Source organism: Oncorhynchus mykiss, chromosome 5 (assembly GCF_013265735.2).
Source record: "Oncorhynchus mykiss isolate Arlee chromosome 5, USDA_OmykA_1.1, whole genome shotgun sequence".
NCBI classification, from domain to species: domain Eukaryota; kingdom Metazoa; phylum Chordata; class Actinopteri; order Salmoniformes; family Salmonidae; genus Oncorhynchus; species Oncorhynchus mykiss.
In genome coordinates this window covers 45,935,320-45,955,890 of record NC_048569.1, presented here as the reverse complement: position 1 = coordinate 45,955,890, position 20,571 = coordinate 45,935,320, and the positions used below count along the sequence as shown (strand labels likewise).

At 44.0% G+C, this 20,571-nt stretch overlaps 1 protein-coding gene across 1 annotated transcript in view; it reads right to left on the bottom strand.

The window, feature by feature from the left end:
• The window catches only part of LOC110523945 (long-chain fatty acid transport protein 4), a 28,499-nt gene that overhangs the window by 4,186 nt on the left and 3,742 nt on the right, over nt 1-20,571 (bottom strand). The window contains exons 2-9 of the mRNA XM_036977677.1: nt 19,138-19,299; nt 12,424-12,818; nt 8,285-8,443; nt 7,910-7,979; nt 3,732-3,823; nt 3,217-3,326; nt 1,165-1,374; nt 444-570 (exon numbers count right to left, since the gene is read on the bottom strand). Of these exons, the coding sequence (XP_036833572.1) occupies nt 444-570; nt 1,165-1,374; nt 3,217-3,326; nt 3,732-3,823; nt 7,910-7,979; nt 8,285-8,443; nt 12,424-12,818; nt 19,138-19,298 (1,324 nt within the window). The 5' untranslated portion in view covers nt 19,299. The remainder of the gene's footprint in view (nt 1-443; nt 571-1,164; nt 1,375-3,216; nt 3,327-3,731; nt 3,824-7,909; nt 7,980-8,284; nt 8,444-12,423; nt 12,819-19,137; nt 19,300-20,571) is intronic.

Genomic DNA, 20,571 nt, shown 5'->3' with positions numbered 1-20,571 from the left:
AGAGAGAGAGAGAGAGAGAGAGAGAGAGAGAGAGAGAGAGAGAGAGAGAGAGAGAGAGAGAGAGAGAGAGAGAGAGAGAGAGAGAGAGAGAGAGAGAGAGAGAGAGAGAGAGAGACAGAGAGCGAGACAGAGACAGAGAGTCTATTACATAAAGCAACAGGCCTGGCCAACTCAACTACTGCAAACACAACATTTTAGTCACAGCGACCTTTTGTGCAACCTTGCTGCTTTTGTTAACAAATGTATACTTGGTTTACTTAACCAAGTACACACAGTCTGCGGTTGTCCATTCCACCAATTTGCTTTGGGTTTTGCTTCTCCTAATATACATTGGTGAACTAAAATGTGACTTTATAGGTGGGCAAAACTAAATATTCAACCACTGTAAAGAAAAAAAAAGAAGGTATAAATAGGTATTGAATGGGTATAGGGCGGGGACGTACCAGGCTTGCATGGGATGCAGACTCCATCGGGCCCTCTAGTGAGCTCCATAGTCTCTTCGTCCACCTTCACCAGTCTGATGGGGTAGATGAAGGGGAGGATCTGGCTGTTGAACCCGCACGCTCCCGTCTGGTGGATAGATAGCATTACTACGACATTACCACACTGTAACATCAACCCAACTAACATCTAGTGGGTACACTACAGGGTTGTGCAGTAGATGAAAGGGGAGGATCTGGCTACTGGACCCGCTACGCTACCGTCTGACAATAGAGGCAACACTACCACATACAACTACTGGTCAACCCAAACTACTGGTCAACCCAAACTACTGGTCAACCCAAACTACTGGTCAACCCAATTCAACTACTGTTACAGAAAAAACGGTGCACTGAAACTCTGTTAACCTTTCAGCCAATAGCTACGTAGGTCAGACGAGGCAAATCAATGGGAGAAATTCAATGTAGAGTGACATTTAATACAGTATTTTACTCCTGATGATTAAATACCATACAATAAACGACAAGACTGGTGAGTTCTTTGAGCCCCATGAGAACATAATTAAGACCAGGCAGCGTTACAAAGTGGACGTCGATCCCCATGGATTAGATTCTATAGTAAAAGACCAGAACATGCCCCGTGAGAGCCAAAAGGTCTAGCTACACCATATCATCTGAGATCTAGGTTTGTGCTAGAACCAAAATGTCCGCCTCAACGCCTCACCATGTTGCCGAAGTTGCCTAGGCTGCAGTTGCACTCTGTGGCGCCATAGAACTCTGCTATCTGTGGCACGTTGAAGCGAGAGGTGAACTCCTCCCAGATGGACTGGCGCAGGCCGTTACCCAGCGCCATGCGGACCCGGTGTTGCCGCTCTATGTCCTTTACTGGCTGGTTCAACAGGTACCGGCAGATCTCCCCGATGTACTGGACAATCTGGAGAACAGTGTCAATCAGTCAGTCAATTCATCAATCACCAGCACAGCGAGACAAGGGGGTATGAGTGAGGAACTACAACACCTGGCCACACACACACACCACTCTTAACACCCTTACTTTATTATTCCACAAATCTTCTTGAGCTACAGTACCGTTCAAAAGTTTGGGGTCACTTAGAAATGTCCTTGTTTTTGAAAGAAAAGCTACTTTTTTTGTCCATTAAAATAACATAAAATTGATCAGAAATACAGTGTAGACATTGTTAATGTTGTAAATGACTATTGTAGCTGGAAACGGCAAAATGTATATGGAATATCTACATAGGCGCACAGAGGCCCATTATCAGCAACCATCCGTCCTGTGTTCCAATGGCACATTGTGTTAGCTAACAGCGCAAACTGTCTCTAACCAGAATAGAGAGAGGAGTGGGAGGCACCGGTGCACAACTGAGCAAGAGGACAAGTACATTAGAGTGTCTAGTTTGAGAAACAGACACCTCACAAGTCCTCAACTGGCAGCTTCATTAAATAGTACCCAAAACACCAGTCTCAATGTCAACAGTGAAGAGGCGACTCCGGGATGCTGACCTTCTAGGCAGAGTTGCAAAGAGAAAGCCATATCTATGTCCAGTGTCTGTGTTATTTTGCCCATCTTAATATTTTATTTTTAATGGCCAGTCTGAGATAAGGCTTTTTCTTTGACACTCTCCTAGAAGGCCAGCATCCCGGAGTCACATCTTCACTGTTGATGTTGACACTGGTGTTTTGCAGGTACTATTTAATGAAGCTGCCAGTTGAGGACTTGTGAGGTGTCTGTTTCTCAAACTAGACACTCTAATGTACTTGTCCTCTTGCTCAGTTGTGCACCGGGGCCTCCCACTCCTCCGTCTATTCTGTTTAGAGACAGTTTGCGCTGTTCTGTGAAGGGAGTAGTACACAGCGATGTATGAGATGTTCAGTTTCTTGGCAATTTCTAGCATGGAATAGCTTTCCTTTCTCAGAACAAGAATAGACTGATGAGTTTCAGAAGAAAGTTCTTTGTTTCTGGCAATTTTGAGCCTGTAATCGAACCCATAAAATGCTGATGCTCCAGATACTCAACTAGTCTTTAATCAGCACACCAGTTTTCAACTGTGCTAACATAATTGCAAAAGGGTTTTCTAATGATCAATTAGCCTTTTAAAATTATAAACTTGGATTAGCTAACACAACGTGTCATTGGAACACAGGAGTGATGGTTGCTGATAATGGGTCTCTGTATGCCTATGTAGATATTCCATAAACATTATGCAGTTTCCAGCTACTATAGTCATTTACAACAATAACTACACTGTATTTCTGATCAATTTGATGTTATTTTAAATGGACAAAAAAAAGTTGCTTTTCTATCCAAAGCAAGGACATTTCTACGTGACCCCAAACTTTTGAACGGTAGTGTATCTGTGGGTCCTTCTGTAGAAAAACAGACAACAACCGGCTTTTATAATGCTGTCTACAACCCTTTGCAGAGCCCTTACCCGAAACCATTACCTCAAATTTCACTACTTAGACATCCTGAACAGATTTCTCCCAGACCCCCTAATCCTAAAACCAAATCTCCCTGCGCTATCGTTGAGCTTTTCTGTAGATAAACATCAGCCCAGTGGAACAATACATTAACAACGCTACCTTCTAAACCAAACTAACCCAAAACATGTACAGTATCTCCTCTCAGTCTCTACTGATCCCAATTTTCCTTTTCTGTACAGATTTATCCTCCAGTCTCTGAGCTACTCTGTACTCATTAGGCTACGGAGTTAGATAGCTTACCATGCGGAGTGTGTGTGTGTGTGTGGCTCACCGTGCAGTTATACTTGGCACAGTCATCCCAGAACCGGGAGGCAGAGAACTTCTTCTTGATGACCACTGTCATGCCATGGATCAGGCACTGCCCCACGCCGACTATGTTACCTGGGCAACATATGTATGTGTTTAGTATTTCAGAGGTAACACACACACACACACACACGGACACCTATAGCCACGGAAAGTAGTTTGCTGGGTGGGCGATGCTGAATTTGTTTTTATTTTGCCTGCGCTATTCATAAAAAGAAAAATAGAGTTCTGAATATTTGTTTTTAGTCTGATTTTTCAGGCGGTGCTGCAGCGACCTCAGCACCCCTACTTTCCGCGACTATGACTGACACGCACACACACGCATGCACGCACACACATTTAGCTTCACCCTCTCAAGCACACACTCGCACCTACACATGCACGTACACAGACACGCACAGGCATGTGCAGACACACACACCACGTGCAGACACACACACACACACACACACACCACACCCGCACTCGCAGCACTGTTACCTGCAGAGTGGTAGAGTGGAAGGCAATCGTACATCACATCATCAGACGTCATCCCGAAGCCATAGTATACCAACGCTGCCATGCGGTAGTACCTGTCAAGCACAGGTGGGAGAGAGAGAGACAGTTAGAAGAGGGGGAAGGAGGGATGGAGTGAGAGACAGTTAGAAGAGGGGGAAGGAGGGATGAGTGAGAGACAGTTAGAAGAGGGGGAAGGAGGGATGGATGAGAGACAGTTAGAAGAGGGGGAAGGAGGGATGGAGTGAAAGAGAGAGAGACAGAAGAGGGAGAAGGAGGGATAGAGTGAAAGAGAGAGAGACAGTTAGAAGAGGGGGAAGGAGGGATGGAGTGAGAGACAGTTAGAAGAGGGGGAAGGAGGGATGGATGAGAGACAGTTAGAAGAGGGGGAAGGGGGGATGGAGTGAAAGAGAGAGAGACAGTTAGAAGAGGGGGAAGGAGGGATGGAGTGAAAGAGAGAGACAGTTAGAAGAGGGGGAATGAGGGATGGAGTGAAAGAGAGAGACAGTTAGAAGAGGGGGAAGGAGGGATGGAGTGAAAGAGAGAGACAGTTAGAAGAGGGGGAAGGAGGGATGGAGTGAAAGAGAGAGACAGTTAGAAGAGGGGGAAGGAGGGATGGAGGGAAAGAGAGAGACAGTTAGAAGAGGCGGAAGGAGGGATGGAGTGAAAGAGAGAGACAGTTAGAAGAGGGGGAAGGAGGGATGGAGTGAAAGAGAGAGACAGTTAGAAGAGGGGGAAGGAGGGATGGAGTGAAAGAGAGAGACAGTTAGAAGAGGGGGAAGGAGGGGTGGAGTGAAAGAGAGAGATCCAGTGCCTTCAGAAAGTATTTACACCTTGACTTTTTCCACATTTTGTTTTTGTTACAAGTCTGACTTGAAAATGGATTCAATTGAGATTTGTCGTCACTGGCCAACACACAATACCCCACAATGTCAAAAGTGGATTTATGTTTTCCGAAAGTTTTACAGATGAATTAAAAATGAAAAGCTGAAATGTCTTGGGTCAATAAGTGTTCAACGCCTTTGTTCTCACAAAACTAAATAATTTCAGGAGTTAAAATGTGCTTAACAATTCACATCATAAGTTGCATGGACTCTGTGTGCAATACTTGTGTTTAACATGATTTTAGAATGACGTCCTCATCTCTGTACCCCACACAGATAATTGTAAGGTCCCTCAGTCGAACAGTGAATTTCAAACACAGTTTCAACCACAAAGACCCGGGAGGTTTTCCAATGACTCGCAAAGAAGGGCTCCTATTGACAGATGGGTACACATTTAAAAAGCATACACTGAATATCCCTTTGAGCATGGTGAAGTTATTCATTACACTTTGGATGGAGTATCAATACACCAAGGCACTGCAAACATACAGGCATCCTTCCTAACTCAGTTGCCAGAGAGGAAGGAAACGGTTCAGGGATTTGATCATGACACCAGTGGTGACTTTAAAACTGTTACAGAGTTTAATGGCTGTGATAAGAGAAAACTGAGGATGGATCAACAACATTGTAGTTACTCCACAATACTAACCTAATTGACAGAGTGAAAAGAAGGAAGCCTGTACAACATTTTTAGAAATCCAAAACATGCATCCTGTTTGCAACAAAGCACTAAAGTAATACTGCATGGGCAAAGCAGTTCACTTTTTGTCCTGAATACAAATAGTTGAGTACCACTTTCCACATTATCAAGCAAAGTGGTGGCTGAATCATGTTATGGGTATGCTTGTAATCATTAAGGACTGGTGAGTTTTATGGGATAAAAAAGAAACAGAATGGAGCTAAGCACGGGCAAAATTCTAGAGGAAAACTTGGTTCAGTCTGCTTTCCACCAGACACTGGGGGATTAATTCATCTTTCAGCAGGACAATAACCTAAAACACAAGGCAAAATCTACACTGGAGGTGATTAACAACCAATTTGACAGAGCTTGAAGAATTTTGAAAATAATAATAAGCAAATGTTGCACAATCCAGGTGAGAATATCTCTTAAAGACTTACCCAGAAAGACGCAGCTGTAATCACTGCCAAAGGTGCTTCTACAAAGTATTGACTCAGGGGTGGGAATACTTATGTACAGTGGGGCAAAAAAGTATTTAGTCAGCCACCAATTGTGCAAGTTCTCCCACTTAAAAAGATGAGAGGCCTATAATTTTCATCATAGGTACACTTCAACTATGACAGGCAAAATGAAGAAAAAAAATCCAGAAAATCACATTGTAGGATTTTTTATGAATTTATTTGCAAATGATGGTGGAAAATAAGTATTTGGTCACCTACAAACAAGCAAGATTTCTGGCTCTCACAGACCTGTAACTTCTTCTTTAAGAGGCTCCTCTGTCCTCCACCTGTATTAATGGCACCTGTTTGAACTTGTTATCAGTATAAAAGACACCTGTCCACAACCTCAAACAGTCACACTCCAAACTCCACTATGGCCAAGACCAAAGAGCTGTCAAAGGACACCAGAAACAAAATTGTAGACCTGCACCAGGCTGGGAAGACTGAATCTGCAATAGGTAAGCAGCTTGGTTTGAAGAAATCAACTGTGGGAGCAATTATTAGGAAATGGAAGACATACAAGACCACTGATAATCTCCCTCGATCTGGGGCTCCAAGCAAGATCTCACCCTGTGGGGTCAAAATGATCACAAGAACGGTGAGCAAATATCCTAGAACCACACGGGGGGACCTAGTGAATGACCTGCAGAGAGCTGGGACTAAAGTAACAAAGCCTACCATCAGTAACACACTACGCCGCCAGGGACTCAAATCCTGCAGCGCCAGACGTGTCCCCCTGCTTAAGCCAGTACATGTCCAGGCCCGTCTGAAGTTTGCTAGAGAGCATTTGGATGATCCAGAAGAAGATTGGGAGAATGTCATATGGTCAGATGAAACCAAAATATAACTTTTTGGTAAAAACTCAACAAGTCGTGTTTGGAGGACAAAGAATGCTGAGTTGCATCCAAAGAACACCATACCTACTGTGAAGCATGGGGGTGGAAACATCATGCTTTGGGGCTGTTTTTCTGCAAAGGGACCAGGACGACTGATCCGTGTAAAGGAAAGAATGAATGGGGCCATGTATCGTGAGATTTTGAGTGAAAACCTCCTTCCATCAGCAAGGGCATTGAAGATGAAACGTGGCTGGGTCTTTCAGCATGACAATGATCCCAAACACACCGCCCGGGCAACGAAGTAGTGGCTTCGTAAGAAGCATTTCAAGGTCCTGGAGTGGCCTAGCCAGTCTCCAGATCTCAACCCCATAGAAAATCTTTGGAGGGAGTTGATAGTCCGTGTTGCCCAGCAACAGCCCCAAAACATCCCTGCTCTAGAGGAGATCTGCATGGAGGAATGGGCCAAAATACCAGCAACAGTGTGTGAATACCTCGTGAAGACTTACAGAAAACGTTTGACCTCTGTCATTGCCAACAAAGGGTATATAACAAAGTATTGAGATAAACTTTTGTTATTGACCAAATACTTATTTTCCACCATAATTTGCAAATAAATTCATTAAAAATCCTACAATGTGATTTTCTGGATGTTTTTTTCTCATTTTGTCTGTCATAGTTAAAGTGTACCTATGATGAAAATTACAGGCCTCTCTCATCTTTTTAAGTGGGAGAACTTGCACAATTGGTGGCTGACTAAATACTTTTTTTGTCCCACTGTAAATTACATATTACTGTATTTCATTTTGAATAAATGTGCTAAAATCTTATAAACACGTTTTCACTTTGTCATTATGTGGTATTGTGTGTAGACGGGTGAGAAAATACATCTATACATTTTTTAAATTCAGGCTGTAACACAACAAAATGTGCAATAAGTCAAGGGGCAGTAATACTTCCTGAAGGCACGATCGATCGATAGATCGATAGATCGATAGAGCACCCGCACTCGTCTTTCTACAAACACTCCTCTTTGAAAAGGAGCTCCTCAGAGATAGTGTAGAGAAAGACAAGAAAAAAAGAGAGGGAGTGAGTGAGTGAGAGAGAATAGAGAGAGAGAATAGAGAGAGAGAGAGAGAGAGAGAGAGAGAGAGAGAGAGAGAGAGAGAGAGAGAGAGAGAGAGAGAGAGAGAGAGAGAGAGAGAGAGAGAGAGAGAGAGAGAGAGAGAGAGAGAGAGAGAGAGAAGAGGAGCTACTTAGTGCCTACCTGCTGTGAACCACAATGGCAGCTTTGGGCATCCCAGTGGTCCCAGATGTGTAGATGTAGAACAGACGATCTGTAAGACAGAGACAAGAAATCAATAAACACATACAAAAACAAATAAGGGAAAAACAGTCAAAATAAAGGAAATACAATAGAAAACAGTGGACAAACCAGTACAACTATGGGCTTGATTGATCTTGCCTGGCTAGCGCAATGGAAGCAATGGAATAGTCCCGAAAGTGGAAACACTGCACTTCAGACAGGTTCAATCAAATGTTCAAAATATTTGTAAGAATAAACTATTTGAGCCCAGGTCTGGCTCCTTATACAGTGTCTGAGTGTGATTGGATGGATATTTTGAGTGACAGATTGACTGACCTGTGAAGCAGCGGTCTGGGCGGCTGGGCAGGTGGATGGGGGCAGCGTCCAGAAGAGGCTCCAGGCACTCTGTCCCCACAGGAACCTGTTTGGGGTCCCAGTCCCCTGAACACAGCATCTGCACTGTCTTCCCCATGGAACTGTGTACCTCGCACATGGCTGGGAGGGAGGGATGGGGAGGGACAGAGGGAGGGAGTGGGAGAGAGAAAGAGAGAGAGAGAGAGAAATGACAGGAGAGAGTGAGTTAAAAGTTAATTTCACAGAAACAGAGACACAAATAAAATAAAAACCTACTCGGTCTGCATTCTCTCAGCAGGAAAATATGCTGACTGCATTTGGCATGTTTAAAACGCAGAGGGATGCAGGGTTTCCTGACTTAAACATATAAACCAACGGATAAAAGATAAGACTTGATATATACTGTGAGCTTTATCATTAGTCTGAACAGGACCCCACATCTCTACATAGTTAATAGTCATGTGTCCTTCCTCTTTTTACTATAGATTAGACGTCTCTCTCTCCTTTCTCTGTCATCCTCCATCTGTCGAGGCTCCTCGTCTGTGTATTCCAGTTCAAATATAATAAAGGCTGGCCTGCAAATTTGGAACACTTCCTCCTCGTGTTCGTAGGCAGACATGTTGGACGCGTAAACACGTCGGAAGCGTAGTAGTTTGAAAGAAAATATATATACAGTGCCTTGCGAAAGTATTCGGCCCCCTTGAACTTTGCGACCTTTTGCCACATTTCAGGCTTCAAACATAAAGATATAAAACTGTATTTTTTTGTGAAGAATCAACAACAAGTGGGACACAATCATGAAGTGGAACGACATTTATTGGATATTTCAAACTTTTTTAACAAATCAAAAACTGAAAAATTGGTCGTGCAAAATTATTCAGCCCCCTTAAGTTAATACTTTGTAGCGCCACCTTTTGCTGCGATTACAGCTGTAAGTTGCTTGGGGTATGTCTCTATCACAGCACATCGAGAGACTGACATTTTTTCCCATTCCTCCTTGCAAAACAGCTCGAGCTCAGTGAGGTTGGATGGAGAGCATTTGTGAACAGCAGTTTTCAGTTCTTTCCACAGATTCTCGATTGGATTCAGGTCTGGACTTTGACTTGGCCATTCTAACACCTGGATATGTTTATTTTTGAACCATTCCATTGTAGATTTTGCTTTATGTTTTGGATCATTGTCTTGTTGAAAGACAAATCTCCGTCCCAGTCTCAGGTCTTTTGCAGACTCCATCAGGTTTTCTTCCAGAATGGTCCTGTATTTGGCTCCATCCATCTTCCCATCAATTTTAACCATCTTCCCTGTCCCTGCTGAAGAAAAGCAGGCCCAAACCATGCCACCACCATGTTTGACAGTGGGGATGGTGTGTTCAGGGTGATGGGCTGTGTTGCTTTAACGCCAAACATAACGTTTTGCATTGTTGCCAAAAAGTTCAATTTTGGTTTCATCTGACCAGAGCACGTTCTTCCACATGTTTGGTGTGTCTCCCAGGTGGCTTGTGGCAAACTTTAAACGACACTTTTTATGGATATCTTTAAGAAATGGCTTTCTTCTTGCCACTCTGTCCAATGGACAGAGTCTCCCACCTCAGCTGTAGATCTCTGCAGTTCATCCAGAGTGATCATGGGCCTCTTGGCTGCATCTCTGATCAGTCTTCTCCTTGTATGAGCTGAAAGTTTAGAGGGACGGCCAGGTCTTGGTAGATTTGCAGTGGTCTGATACTCCTTCCATTTCAATATTATCGCCTGCACAGTGCTCCTTGGGATGTTTAAAGCTTGGGAAATCTTTTTGTATCCAAATCCGGCTTTAAACTTCTTCACAACAGTATCTCGGACCTGCCTGGTGTGTTCCTTGTTCTTCATGATGCTCTCTGCGCTTTTAACGGACCTCTGAGACTATCACAGTGCAGGTGCATTTATACGGAGACTTGATTACACACAGGTGGATTGTATTTATCATCATTAGTCATTTAGGTCAACATTGGATCATTCAGAGATCCTCACTGAACTTCTGGAGAGAGTTTGCTGCACTAAAAGTAAAGGGGCTGAATAATTTTGCACGCCCAATTTTTCAGTTTTTGATTTGTTAAAAAAGTTTGAAATATCCAATAAATGTCGTTCCACTTCGTGATTGTGTCCCACTTGTTGTTGATTCTTCACAAAAAAATACAGTTTTATATCTTTATGTTTGAAGCCTGAAATGTGGCAAAAGGTTGCAAAGTTCAAGGGGGCCGACTACTTTCGCAAGGCACTGTATATTAGCTAGCTAGTGGACACGTTGTTGTGGACTGGCTAGACTGCTTCTGAACCAAATGAAATCAAATTGCATTTGTCACACGGGCCGAATACAAAAGGGTATAGACTTCACCGTGACATGCTTGCTTTACAAGCCCTTCCCAAGAGAATGCAGAGCGATGCAGAGTAAAATAATAATAATACAATTTTAACAGAAGAGGAATAAAATCAAATACACAAGAATGGAGTTATATACAGGGAGTATCAGTACCAGATCAATGAGCAGGGGTACGAGATATTGGAGGTAGATATGTACATGAAAGCAGGGTAAAGTGACTAGGCATCAGGATAGATAGATAGATAATAATAAGTGGTGGCTGCATCATGTTATGGGTATGCTTGTAATGGTTAAGGACTGGGGAGTTTTCACAGGATAAAAAAATAAACAGAATGGAGCTAAGCACAGGCAAGATCCTAGAGGATAACCTGGTTCAGTCTGCTTTCCACCAGACACTGGGAGATGAATTCACCTTTCAGAAGGACAATAAACTAAAGTGACTAGGTATCAGGATAGATAATAATAAGAGTAAAATAAAAGAGAGAGTAACAGCAGCATATAAGGACCATAAAAGTGTGTACAGTATGTGTGTGTCGCGCAGTAGCGAGAGGAACGAGGAAGTACAAGGCAATATGCTTGCGGCAGAAATTATAGCTTGAGTTCAACAAAATGGATTATAACGTTGCAGATAAAGTTAGGAATGACACAATTTTAGAATTAAAACTAACAAAATGTGGAAAAAGTCAAGGGGTCTGAATACTTTCCGAATGCACTGTTTGTCTGCAAAACCAGCCCATGGTGTATACAATTTCCTTAAAACAAAGGCTTTCAGCCAGAGGTGGCACCACAGGTCCCAGAGTGGTTTGGGGAGAAGAAAATAAATAGCTGGGCCCAGTAGTTTTTCCTGATCTGGTAACGGAACCAGGTAAAACTCCAGACCTCATACAGTATAATGTGATTCATCTTTTGTAAAAAGGTTTAATATGGGCTATGATGGGACCACAGTTTTTCTAATCAGGTCACACGGTTTTGAGAAACTCCTCGGGGAGGATGAAAACCCTGTCAAACTGCGGCAACCTTGTACTTGTTCATATGAATGATATTTTAAGGACTTGCGGGGGTTCCTATACACAGACACAAAGGAAGCAACATGATTGGACAATAAAAGTTACAGGGCTGAGCTTGATTTTATGCAGGTTTGCATCGTGTAGTCCTGCCCTATGCAACTGTAGATCTAATAAAATATCAACTCAGAGTTTTTGCTTGTCTGTCGGGAGCACAGGCGGCTAGTGGCACCTTAATTGGGGAGAACGGGCTCATAGAAGTGTCTGCAACGACATAAATGGAATGGTTTCCATGTGTTTGATACCATTCCATTCACTCCATTCCAACCATTATAATGAGCCGTCCTCCCCTCGCCTGCCTCCTGTGGTCGTGAGTGATGTGTTAAAAAAGTGGAGAGCGCCCCTTGAGCTTTGTGCGTTGGGCCCGGTCCGCGCTACCTGCAATTTCCGTGAATCTGATTGGTCATGGCATGCAAAGAGCCTGCAGCAACACTCCGATGTGAAGGACAGAGAAAATGTGCGTGAGTCGAAGAATCAGGAGTCAAATCGGTTTAAAACAAGCAGTACTTTGCCCCTCTTTTATACGCTTTGCGTATAATATATTATATTAAATTAAAATAAAAAGTGGGGTATTAAATGCCACCTCACCCTGCTTCCAGCAACCTGTCACTCAACCAATCACTCCTTCCGTCCACTCCCTCCATCCCCCCCACTTCCTCACCTAGACCTCCATCCTCTCCTCCCTCCACCCCCCCCTCTCCTCACCCTTGGTCAGCTCGCTGCCGAACACCACAGCCTTGGCGTTGGAAATGGTGACACAGTGCACCAAGGCCTCCAGCCTCAGGTTGAAGTTGATCAGGGCCGCCTCCACACCAATCTTGGCCATGCCCAGCCAGAGGCCCACGTACTGGGACCGGCTCTCCATGAAGAGAGCCACCACATCCCCTTCCACGAAGCCCCTCTGGAGCAGCAGGTTGGCCACGCGGTTGGAGTACTCGTCCAGCTGCCGGAAGGACCACTTCTCGCCGGTGCCTTCAAAGATGAGCGCTGTCTTGTCCCCATGGCGACGCACGGTCTCTGCGAAGATCTTCGGGAGGGTATTTCGTTCCCGCAGGTGACGCTTGACGTTCCATTTCACCTTGATGAGGACGCCCGCTGCACTGTAGGGGTGGAAGGAGGTGAAGGATAGGGTGAGAATACGACGACGACAACAACAACAACAGCTCAAAGGTGCTAAGGACGACGACAACAACAACAACAACAGCTCAAAGGTGCTATGAGTCTAAAGAGAACAACAAAGTTCATCTGAATGTTGAGACATGGTAGTAAACTGGGCCGTGTTCACTAGGCACCAAAAAGACAGAAACAGTTTGAAACAGGGAGGGACTACCTAAACTTAAGTGCCCTAATGAACACGACCCTGATGTTGTTCCGCATGTTTTTTCCTGACTATTTAGCAGTGGACGTGATGTACATAGTGATAAAGCAATACCATCGATCTCTGTTTTGCATCTGGTATCTGGTATCAAAGTTCAAATTGAGAAATTTCTAGAATTCTATGCTGTATTCTTAAAAGTCCAATGTAGCCATTTTTATATCAATATCAAATCATTTATGGGTAACAATTGAGTATGTTACTGTGATTGTTTTCAATTAACTACTCCCGAGTGGCACTGCATCTCAGTGCTACTACAGACCCTGGTTCGATCCCGGGCTGTATCACAACCGGCCGTGATCGGGAGTCCCATAGGGCTCCGCACAATTGGCCCAGCGTCGTCTGGGTTAGGGGAGGGTTTGGCAGAGGTAATCTATCATTGTACAATAAAAATGTGTTCTTAACTGACTTGCCTAGTTAAATAAAAAAGTTAAAATTCGAACTAAACCAAAGCATGGATTGCTGTCATACCTTGTCGAATGACTGCTTACAGGCTAAGGAAAAACACATTTGTCATTTTGTAATTTGGGTGAACTATCCCTTTAATGAATTTACATTCATGAATATGACATTAGCAAAGGTCATCAAGAATATCATCAATTGTAAATCTACAAATACCTTACCTTAATCGCTACACATGTAGACCATGACTAAATAACTGCAAAACTGTTTCTGGATGCTCATCACAACAAGTAGAGTTAACGTTAATATGTCTTTTGTTTGTCTCTTCAGGTAATGATTCGCAGGGTAACACTTATAAATCATCCTGAAAGAGACCTCTTTGACCTTGTTAACAAGCAGGTATTTGAGTGGTAATAACCAAACTTTGTTTTCCCAACAGATAGGATTGACAAATGTATTCCAGTAAGTTGTGACATCATGAATAGATACAGCATTCCCTTGAAATAAAGTATCTGTTCTTGTTCTGAGGGAGCAAGTCATTTCTATACAAAATGTCCTTATCGTTCCAAATGAAATACCTATGCGGGGAAAAAGTAGGGTTATATATTAATGACCACGCTAAGAACACTTGTCGATGAAAAGCAGATGATTCTGTAGGAATCTCATCGAATGTTGTAGTTGCAAAGCAGAAACAAATTGAAGCCACCAAAACGGGAGAAGATATGAGGGATGAAATTCCAAGTTGAAGTTGTATTATTTATTAAGGAATGTCCAATTTACCTTAAAAGTATTATTCAAAGTAGGGAAACCCACAAAAATGGACACCACCGTATTCATGCGTTCATAACGACAGATTTCCTAATATAACGTGTACGATTTTTCCGTCTGACGTTGAAAAGCATCTGGTCAACAGATTTACCCATTTTGTTATCAAGATGTTGGGACTGAGCTGCGTAAGGAAGCCTGGAGCCTGGAGCCCCTCAGATGTAGATAGCAACACTCAACCCTTTCAGGGATAAATCCCTCTGCAACCATTGGTTCAACTTCTTTTAGTTTTTGTTGTTGTTACAATTAATAGGCTTGAAGTTTAATGAGCATCTTTCCGGTTGATCCTAAACTATGGTAATCCCAAATTATGTTACTTTTCCTTGACTGGAATATTGCAGATAGAAGCTAACAATTCACACTTAAGATTTAGGCAAAAGACCAGGGGCCTCATTTATCAGTCACGCGTAGGCACAAATCTATGCGTAAACCATGCTTGGGATCGTTTCCACACATATCAACAAAGTACTGAGTAAAGCGTCTGAATACTTGTAATAAATGTAATATTGATGTTTTAAATTTTTTATAAATGAGCCTTTTTTTTTGTTGCTTTGTCATTATGTGGTATTGGCTGTAACGTAAGAAAATGTGGAAGAAGTCAAGGGTTCTGAATACTTTCCAGATGCACAGTATATTTTGGTATGTCATGGCTGAGCTGTGGAGATCTGCCGCAGTCTAATGTCAGCTCTTCTCTCTGTACGGTGTTCTCTGTCATATAACCATGTTGTCACACCCTGATCTGTTTCACCTGTCCTTGTGCTCGTCTCCACCCCCTTCCAGGTGTCGCCCATCTTCTCCATGATCCCCTGTGTATTTATACCTGTGTTTTCTGTCTGTGCCAGTTCGTCTCGTTTGCCAAGTCAACCAGAAGTTCTCTCTCTCAGCTCCTGTTTTTCCCCAGTCTCTCGTTTTCTCGTCTTCCTGATTTTGATCTTTGCCTGCCCTGACACTGGGCCCGCCTGCCTGACCACTCTGCCTGTCCCTAACCTCGAGCCTGCCTGACCACTCTGCCTGTCCCTGACCTCGAGCCTGCCTGACCACTCTCCCTGACCTCGAGCCTGCCTGACCACTCTGCCTGTCCCTGACCTCGAGCCTGCCTGACCACTCTGCCTGCCCCTGACCTCGAGCCTGCCTGACCACTCTCCCTGACCACTCTCCCTGACCTCGAGCCTGCCTGACCACTCTCCCTGACCTCGAGCCTGCCTGACCACTCTGCCTGCCCCTGACCACTCTGCCTGCCTGACCACGAGCCTGCCTGACCACTCTGCCTGCTCCTGACCTCAAGCCTGCCTGACCACTCTGCCTGCCCCTGACCTCGAGCCTGCCTCCCGCCCTGTACCCTTTTGGACTCTGCCCTGGCTATGAACCCTTGCCTGTCCCCGGCCTGCCTTCTGTCTATCCCTTGGACTATAATTAACAGCTAAAACCATCTGCCTCCTGTGTCTGCATCTGGTTCTCGCCTTGTGTCGTTTCCTTTTAGAAATCTCATTCAGGCGAATGCCGCCTTCCTCACCAACGGTCCGATAGCAGGGTTTCAGTTGATTTTAGGTGTCAGGACCCTTCCGTGTGTAGTATGCTCGGGAATAACATCTGACCACCTCCTCTTCATGGCCTACGAAGAAGCGACCATCGTGTATATCAAAGAGTATCTCTCCTCTCTCATTAGAACACAAGTTTGACTTTGACGTTAAAGCAATGGTGTTGGGTTTACACTGACGCTTTTCCAGAGGCGGTCTGTGTGATGGCTCTTATGGGTTCGTCATTCCGAAGTACACCATATGTTCCATCCCTTTAAATATTGTATGATCTCTCAAGTTCTGGCCGCTTATGACCACTCCCATGTTAATTGTATTCTCATACACTCCAAGAATTTAAGACTAGCAATGGAACATCAGTTGTCATCACTAGAATTAACACTGCCTTTGTCCTCTCGTTCATGTTATGCTAACTGCATGCTGACCACGGGCTGCACCTGGCGAACCCCTGTCGAACAATGATGCTAGCAAAAATGACAAGATACTGCAACTCATCATGGCTCCGGTTCCTTCGACCAGCGTTGAGAGCGAGCTCTGAGCTACAGACAGCCCACTCCAGCATGGACGCTGCTACTGCTTCTCAATGGGTCCCAGCGTAACCTCAAGATCATTGGCCTCTGCTGCTTACAAACAGAGATTGTGGAAGCCTAGATGAGTTACTGCAGTAATGGTTAATCGTGTCATTACTACTATATACAGCACCAGTCAAAAGTTTGGACACACCTACTCATTTCAGGGGTTTTCTTGATGTTTACCATTTTCTACATTGTAGAATAATAGTGAAGACATCAAAACCAGGATATAACGCATATAGAATCACGTAGTAACCAACAAAAAAAAAAGTGTTAAACAGATCAAAATACATTCTAGATTCTTCAAAGTAGCCACCCTTTGCCTTGATGACAGCTTTGCGCACTCTTTGCATTCTCTCTGCAATGAAGCAATAAGGCCCGAGGGGGTGAGGTATATGGCCAACAAGCCGAATCGTGGTTTTCTGAGGAGCTATCTCAGTACGGTGTGCCTGCTGTAGCTTACACGTAGTTTATCCTTCACGTCACACATATGCAGTAGCAACCATATTGGTGATCTTAAAAGCTCTTGGTGGCGTGCGCCTGCCGTGAACATAGTCCATTGTCTGTTTTGGGGATTGGTATAGCATACCTTGATATCTGCCTGTTATTATTATATCGGACATGCAGTGAGCTGCCCTGAAGGAGCCGAGCTCCACTGCTGATGTTGCTGCATCTATTGTCATCGTCTAATAAAATGGTTTCCTTTCTGAAATAAAGAGCAAAAGGCTCATACAGGAAACACGAGTGTTGCATCAGCTGATATTGCACCAATTTGATTCATCACCGTACCTTAATATAGCTGTGGACACACACACACACACACACACACACACACACACACACACACACACACACACACACACACACACACACACACACACACACACACACACACACACACACAGCAATATTGTAATGGCAATGATGGAGCATTGTACATTTGTATAGTGCACAATGTATTGTGTGATGTTTTGTTGCGTTTCTGATGTAGATTATTGCTGTGGTGTGTTGTTTCTTCTTTCATTCCTGTTTGGACCCCAGGAAGAGTAGCGCCTTGGCATCAGCTAATGGGGATCCTAATAAAAACTAAATGGTGGTCTATTAGTCAACCAGGTTAACGCACACATACTCCGATGGCTGCCGTGCACAAGCTATGCGCTGGTGTTCTCGGTGACATGCTAATGCTGTAACATGCGTTACTCGCCATGCCTGTCTGTATTCCTGCTTTCCCACCACCCACCCCAGCCTCCACCTGTTTGGGCTCTGCTTTTGTTTTCGATCAGGGGGATTGGTATAGCAGTACCTTGTTTTCTGCCGGAATTAATACATCTTACATGACGCATGATCGGTCAGTGAGCTAGCCCCGAAGGAGCAAAGCCTAACGCCAAGGCTAACGTACAGTACTGCGTGTATTGCAATCTTCGAATGAATGGCTAAACTAATATGTGACGTTTCCTGTCTGAACCATGGTGGACGCACAACCAGGCTAGAGTAGTACAACTCAGCTCAACTCAGCTCAGCAGTGTGACAGATACGGGTAACAACCGATTCCCCTTCCCCTTCAATGTTTGCAGATGTGTAAGGTCAACACCACTACACCATTCCAGACCGTTCAGATCTGCAAACATTGAAAGGTTACATGGGGGCGAGGGGTAGTGGCTGTACCTGTCACCATGGTTTTGTCTGACACGTTGTTCCCCCTGCTGCTGTTGGACCAGGTCTCTCTTGGAAAAGAGATGTTATCTCAATGAGAAAAAAACCTGTATAAACAAAAGGTAAAAAAAAAAAAAAGAAAAAAGAAGGTGAACAGCTTATAACGCAGAGAAACCTCAGCACCTGTCTCTCTCGTGTGTCTGCGCTATGTCTCTGTTCTCTCTGAAATAACCCTCCATACCTGACCTGATTAACTCCTCAACTCTTCCCTCTGTCACACACTTTAGCTTGTCTTACAGGAATATGATCATTTTCTTGTAGGAGACATTTGCACTCCTAGTCCTAGTCGCATTTGTTGTTTTAGATCTGTTCTGCAAAGCTGTAAACTGGTTTAAGGAGCAATGACTTCCTGTTGTTGTTTCGCTCCACTTTTTTGCTTTGCTTCCTGTCTTTAAGTTTGGTTTTAAATTTTGTTTGCTTGTTCTTGGGCAAATTAAGTGGGCGCTCATGGTGTGTTTCTTTTAGGTCTCAGTTGCTGTTGCTCGTCAACTTTCAGTGGACACCCAGATGAGTGTCTTTCAGAACCCCTCTTAAAACCACAACTGTTTAGTTTTGCTTGTTGTCAGTGACTCTTTGTTAGTTCTCCTTAATTTTTGAGCGTCAATTTTTGGTTTTCTTGCTGGGGAACGTAACACACATACCCCTAACCCCCTACTCACTCCAGGTGTCGGCCAATGGTCTTGTCGAGCGAGCTGTGAAGTCACAACACAGAGAAACCTCAACAGTCCCCGTCCCCCCCCCGTCCCCGTCCCCGTCCCCGTCCCGTCACACACTTTAGCTTGTCTTACAGGAATATGCTGCTTTTTTTTGCTGGAGACGATTACACAACTATTTAGCCATGGTCAAATTATCTGTTGTTTGAAAGGTCTTAAAACCAAGCAGGACTGACACACATGTTTCCATAAAACAGGCTTCTGAGTGACTTGAAAAACAAACCCGTGTACTTGTAGACAGGTACACACACACACACCGCAGCCCACACTATACTCCCACTCACTGTACGTCTCTGCCGATGGTCTTGGCAAAAATGTGTATGAACTTCCAACCTCCAGAGCCCAGGTAGAAGATGAGGATGGAGGGGAGGACTTGGAACCAGGGCAGGCCCACCAGGAGACGGAGCACGAAGAGCAGGACAGTGCAGCAGGCCAGGCGCATCATCCTGGAGAGTAGGAAACACAAGTCACAATGTCAACACATTCTATCAATTTTCAAGAATATTTTCTAAGGGCTTTAAAATCAGTGGTCCCAAGTTCTGAACACAAGTTACTGTACAGTCGGTGACGTGACGAGATGGCATTTGCCTGTCATGTTGCAAAGGACACCGTGATTTTTTTTTTGAAAGGCTGTGAGGAAAAAAACATGATAAAATGTTACAAAGCATAAACTAGACCTTTACTTTCATTTACTGGTATGTCATTTTATTCTAGCACAGAGGTTGCACTTTCAATGAACCTGTGGTGTGTGGTGTGTGGTAGACTCGCCTTCCTTAGCCGAATGCACTTTTTGTAAGTCTCTCTGGATAGGAGCGTCTACTGAATTAGTGATGTGTCAAGTGTAACCGTGCATAGGCCTACACCCTGCCTATCTAGATGAGGAAGGAGACTAAAAATGTGACCTTTGACATTCGCTGCCTCCGAGCCTTTCCTGAGCAGCATTCACAGCTGGGTATGGTGGGGTCGGGGTCGGGATGTTGCTGATCCATTCTGATCATTCATGCTCTTCTCGATCAGAATAGAGGGGCCTCAAACGTTCTCTGTTCTAAATCTCTATAGGAGGTTCTCTGTATTCCACATCCATTTTCCCCTTTAAACGTCTTCCTACCTATTTATAACTTCCAGATTTAGATCTACTCTACATGTCTTTTTGGATAGGCTTTATGCTAAATTACAAGTGAACGAAAGTAAAGGTCTAGTTTATGCTTTGTAACTTTTCCAAGAATGCTTCATAACATGTTTTTTCCTCACAGCCTTTCAAAAAGCAAGGTGTCCTTTGCAATATGTATTAGAGCGGGTCGAGAGCTTCAAGTTCCTCTGTGTCCACATTAGAGGTCGGCTGATTAATTAGGGCCGATTTCAAGTTGTCATAACAATCGGAAATCGGTATTTTTGGGCACCGATTTTTTTGTATACCTTTTATTTAACTAGGCAAGTCAGGTAAGAACACATTCTTATTTTCAATGACTGCCTATGAACTGTGGGTTAACTGCCTTGTTCAGGGGCAGAACGACAGATTTTCACCTTGTCAGCTCAGGGGTTCCAATCTTGCAACTGCACAGTTAACTAGTCCAACGCTCTAACCACTGCACTCCACGAGTAGCCTGTCTGTTACGCGAATGTAGTAGAAGCCAAGGTAAATTGCTAACTAGCATTAAACTTATCTTATAAAAAACAATCAATCATAATCACTAGTTATAACTACTGATCCAGTATAG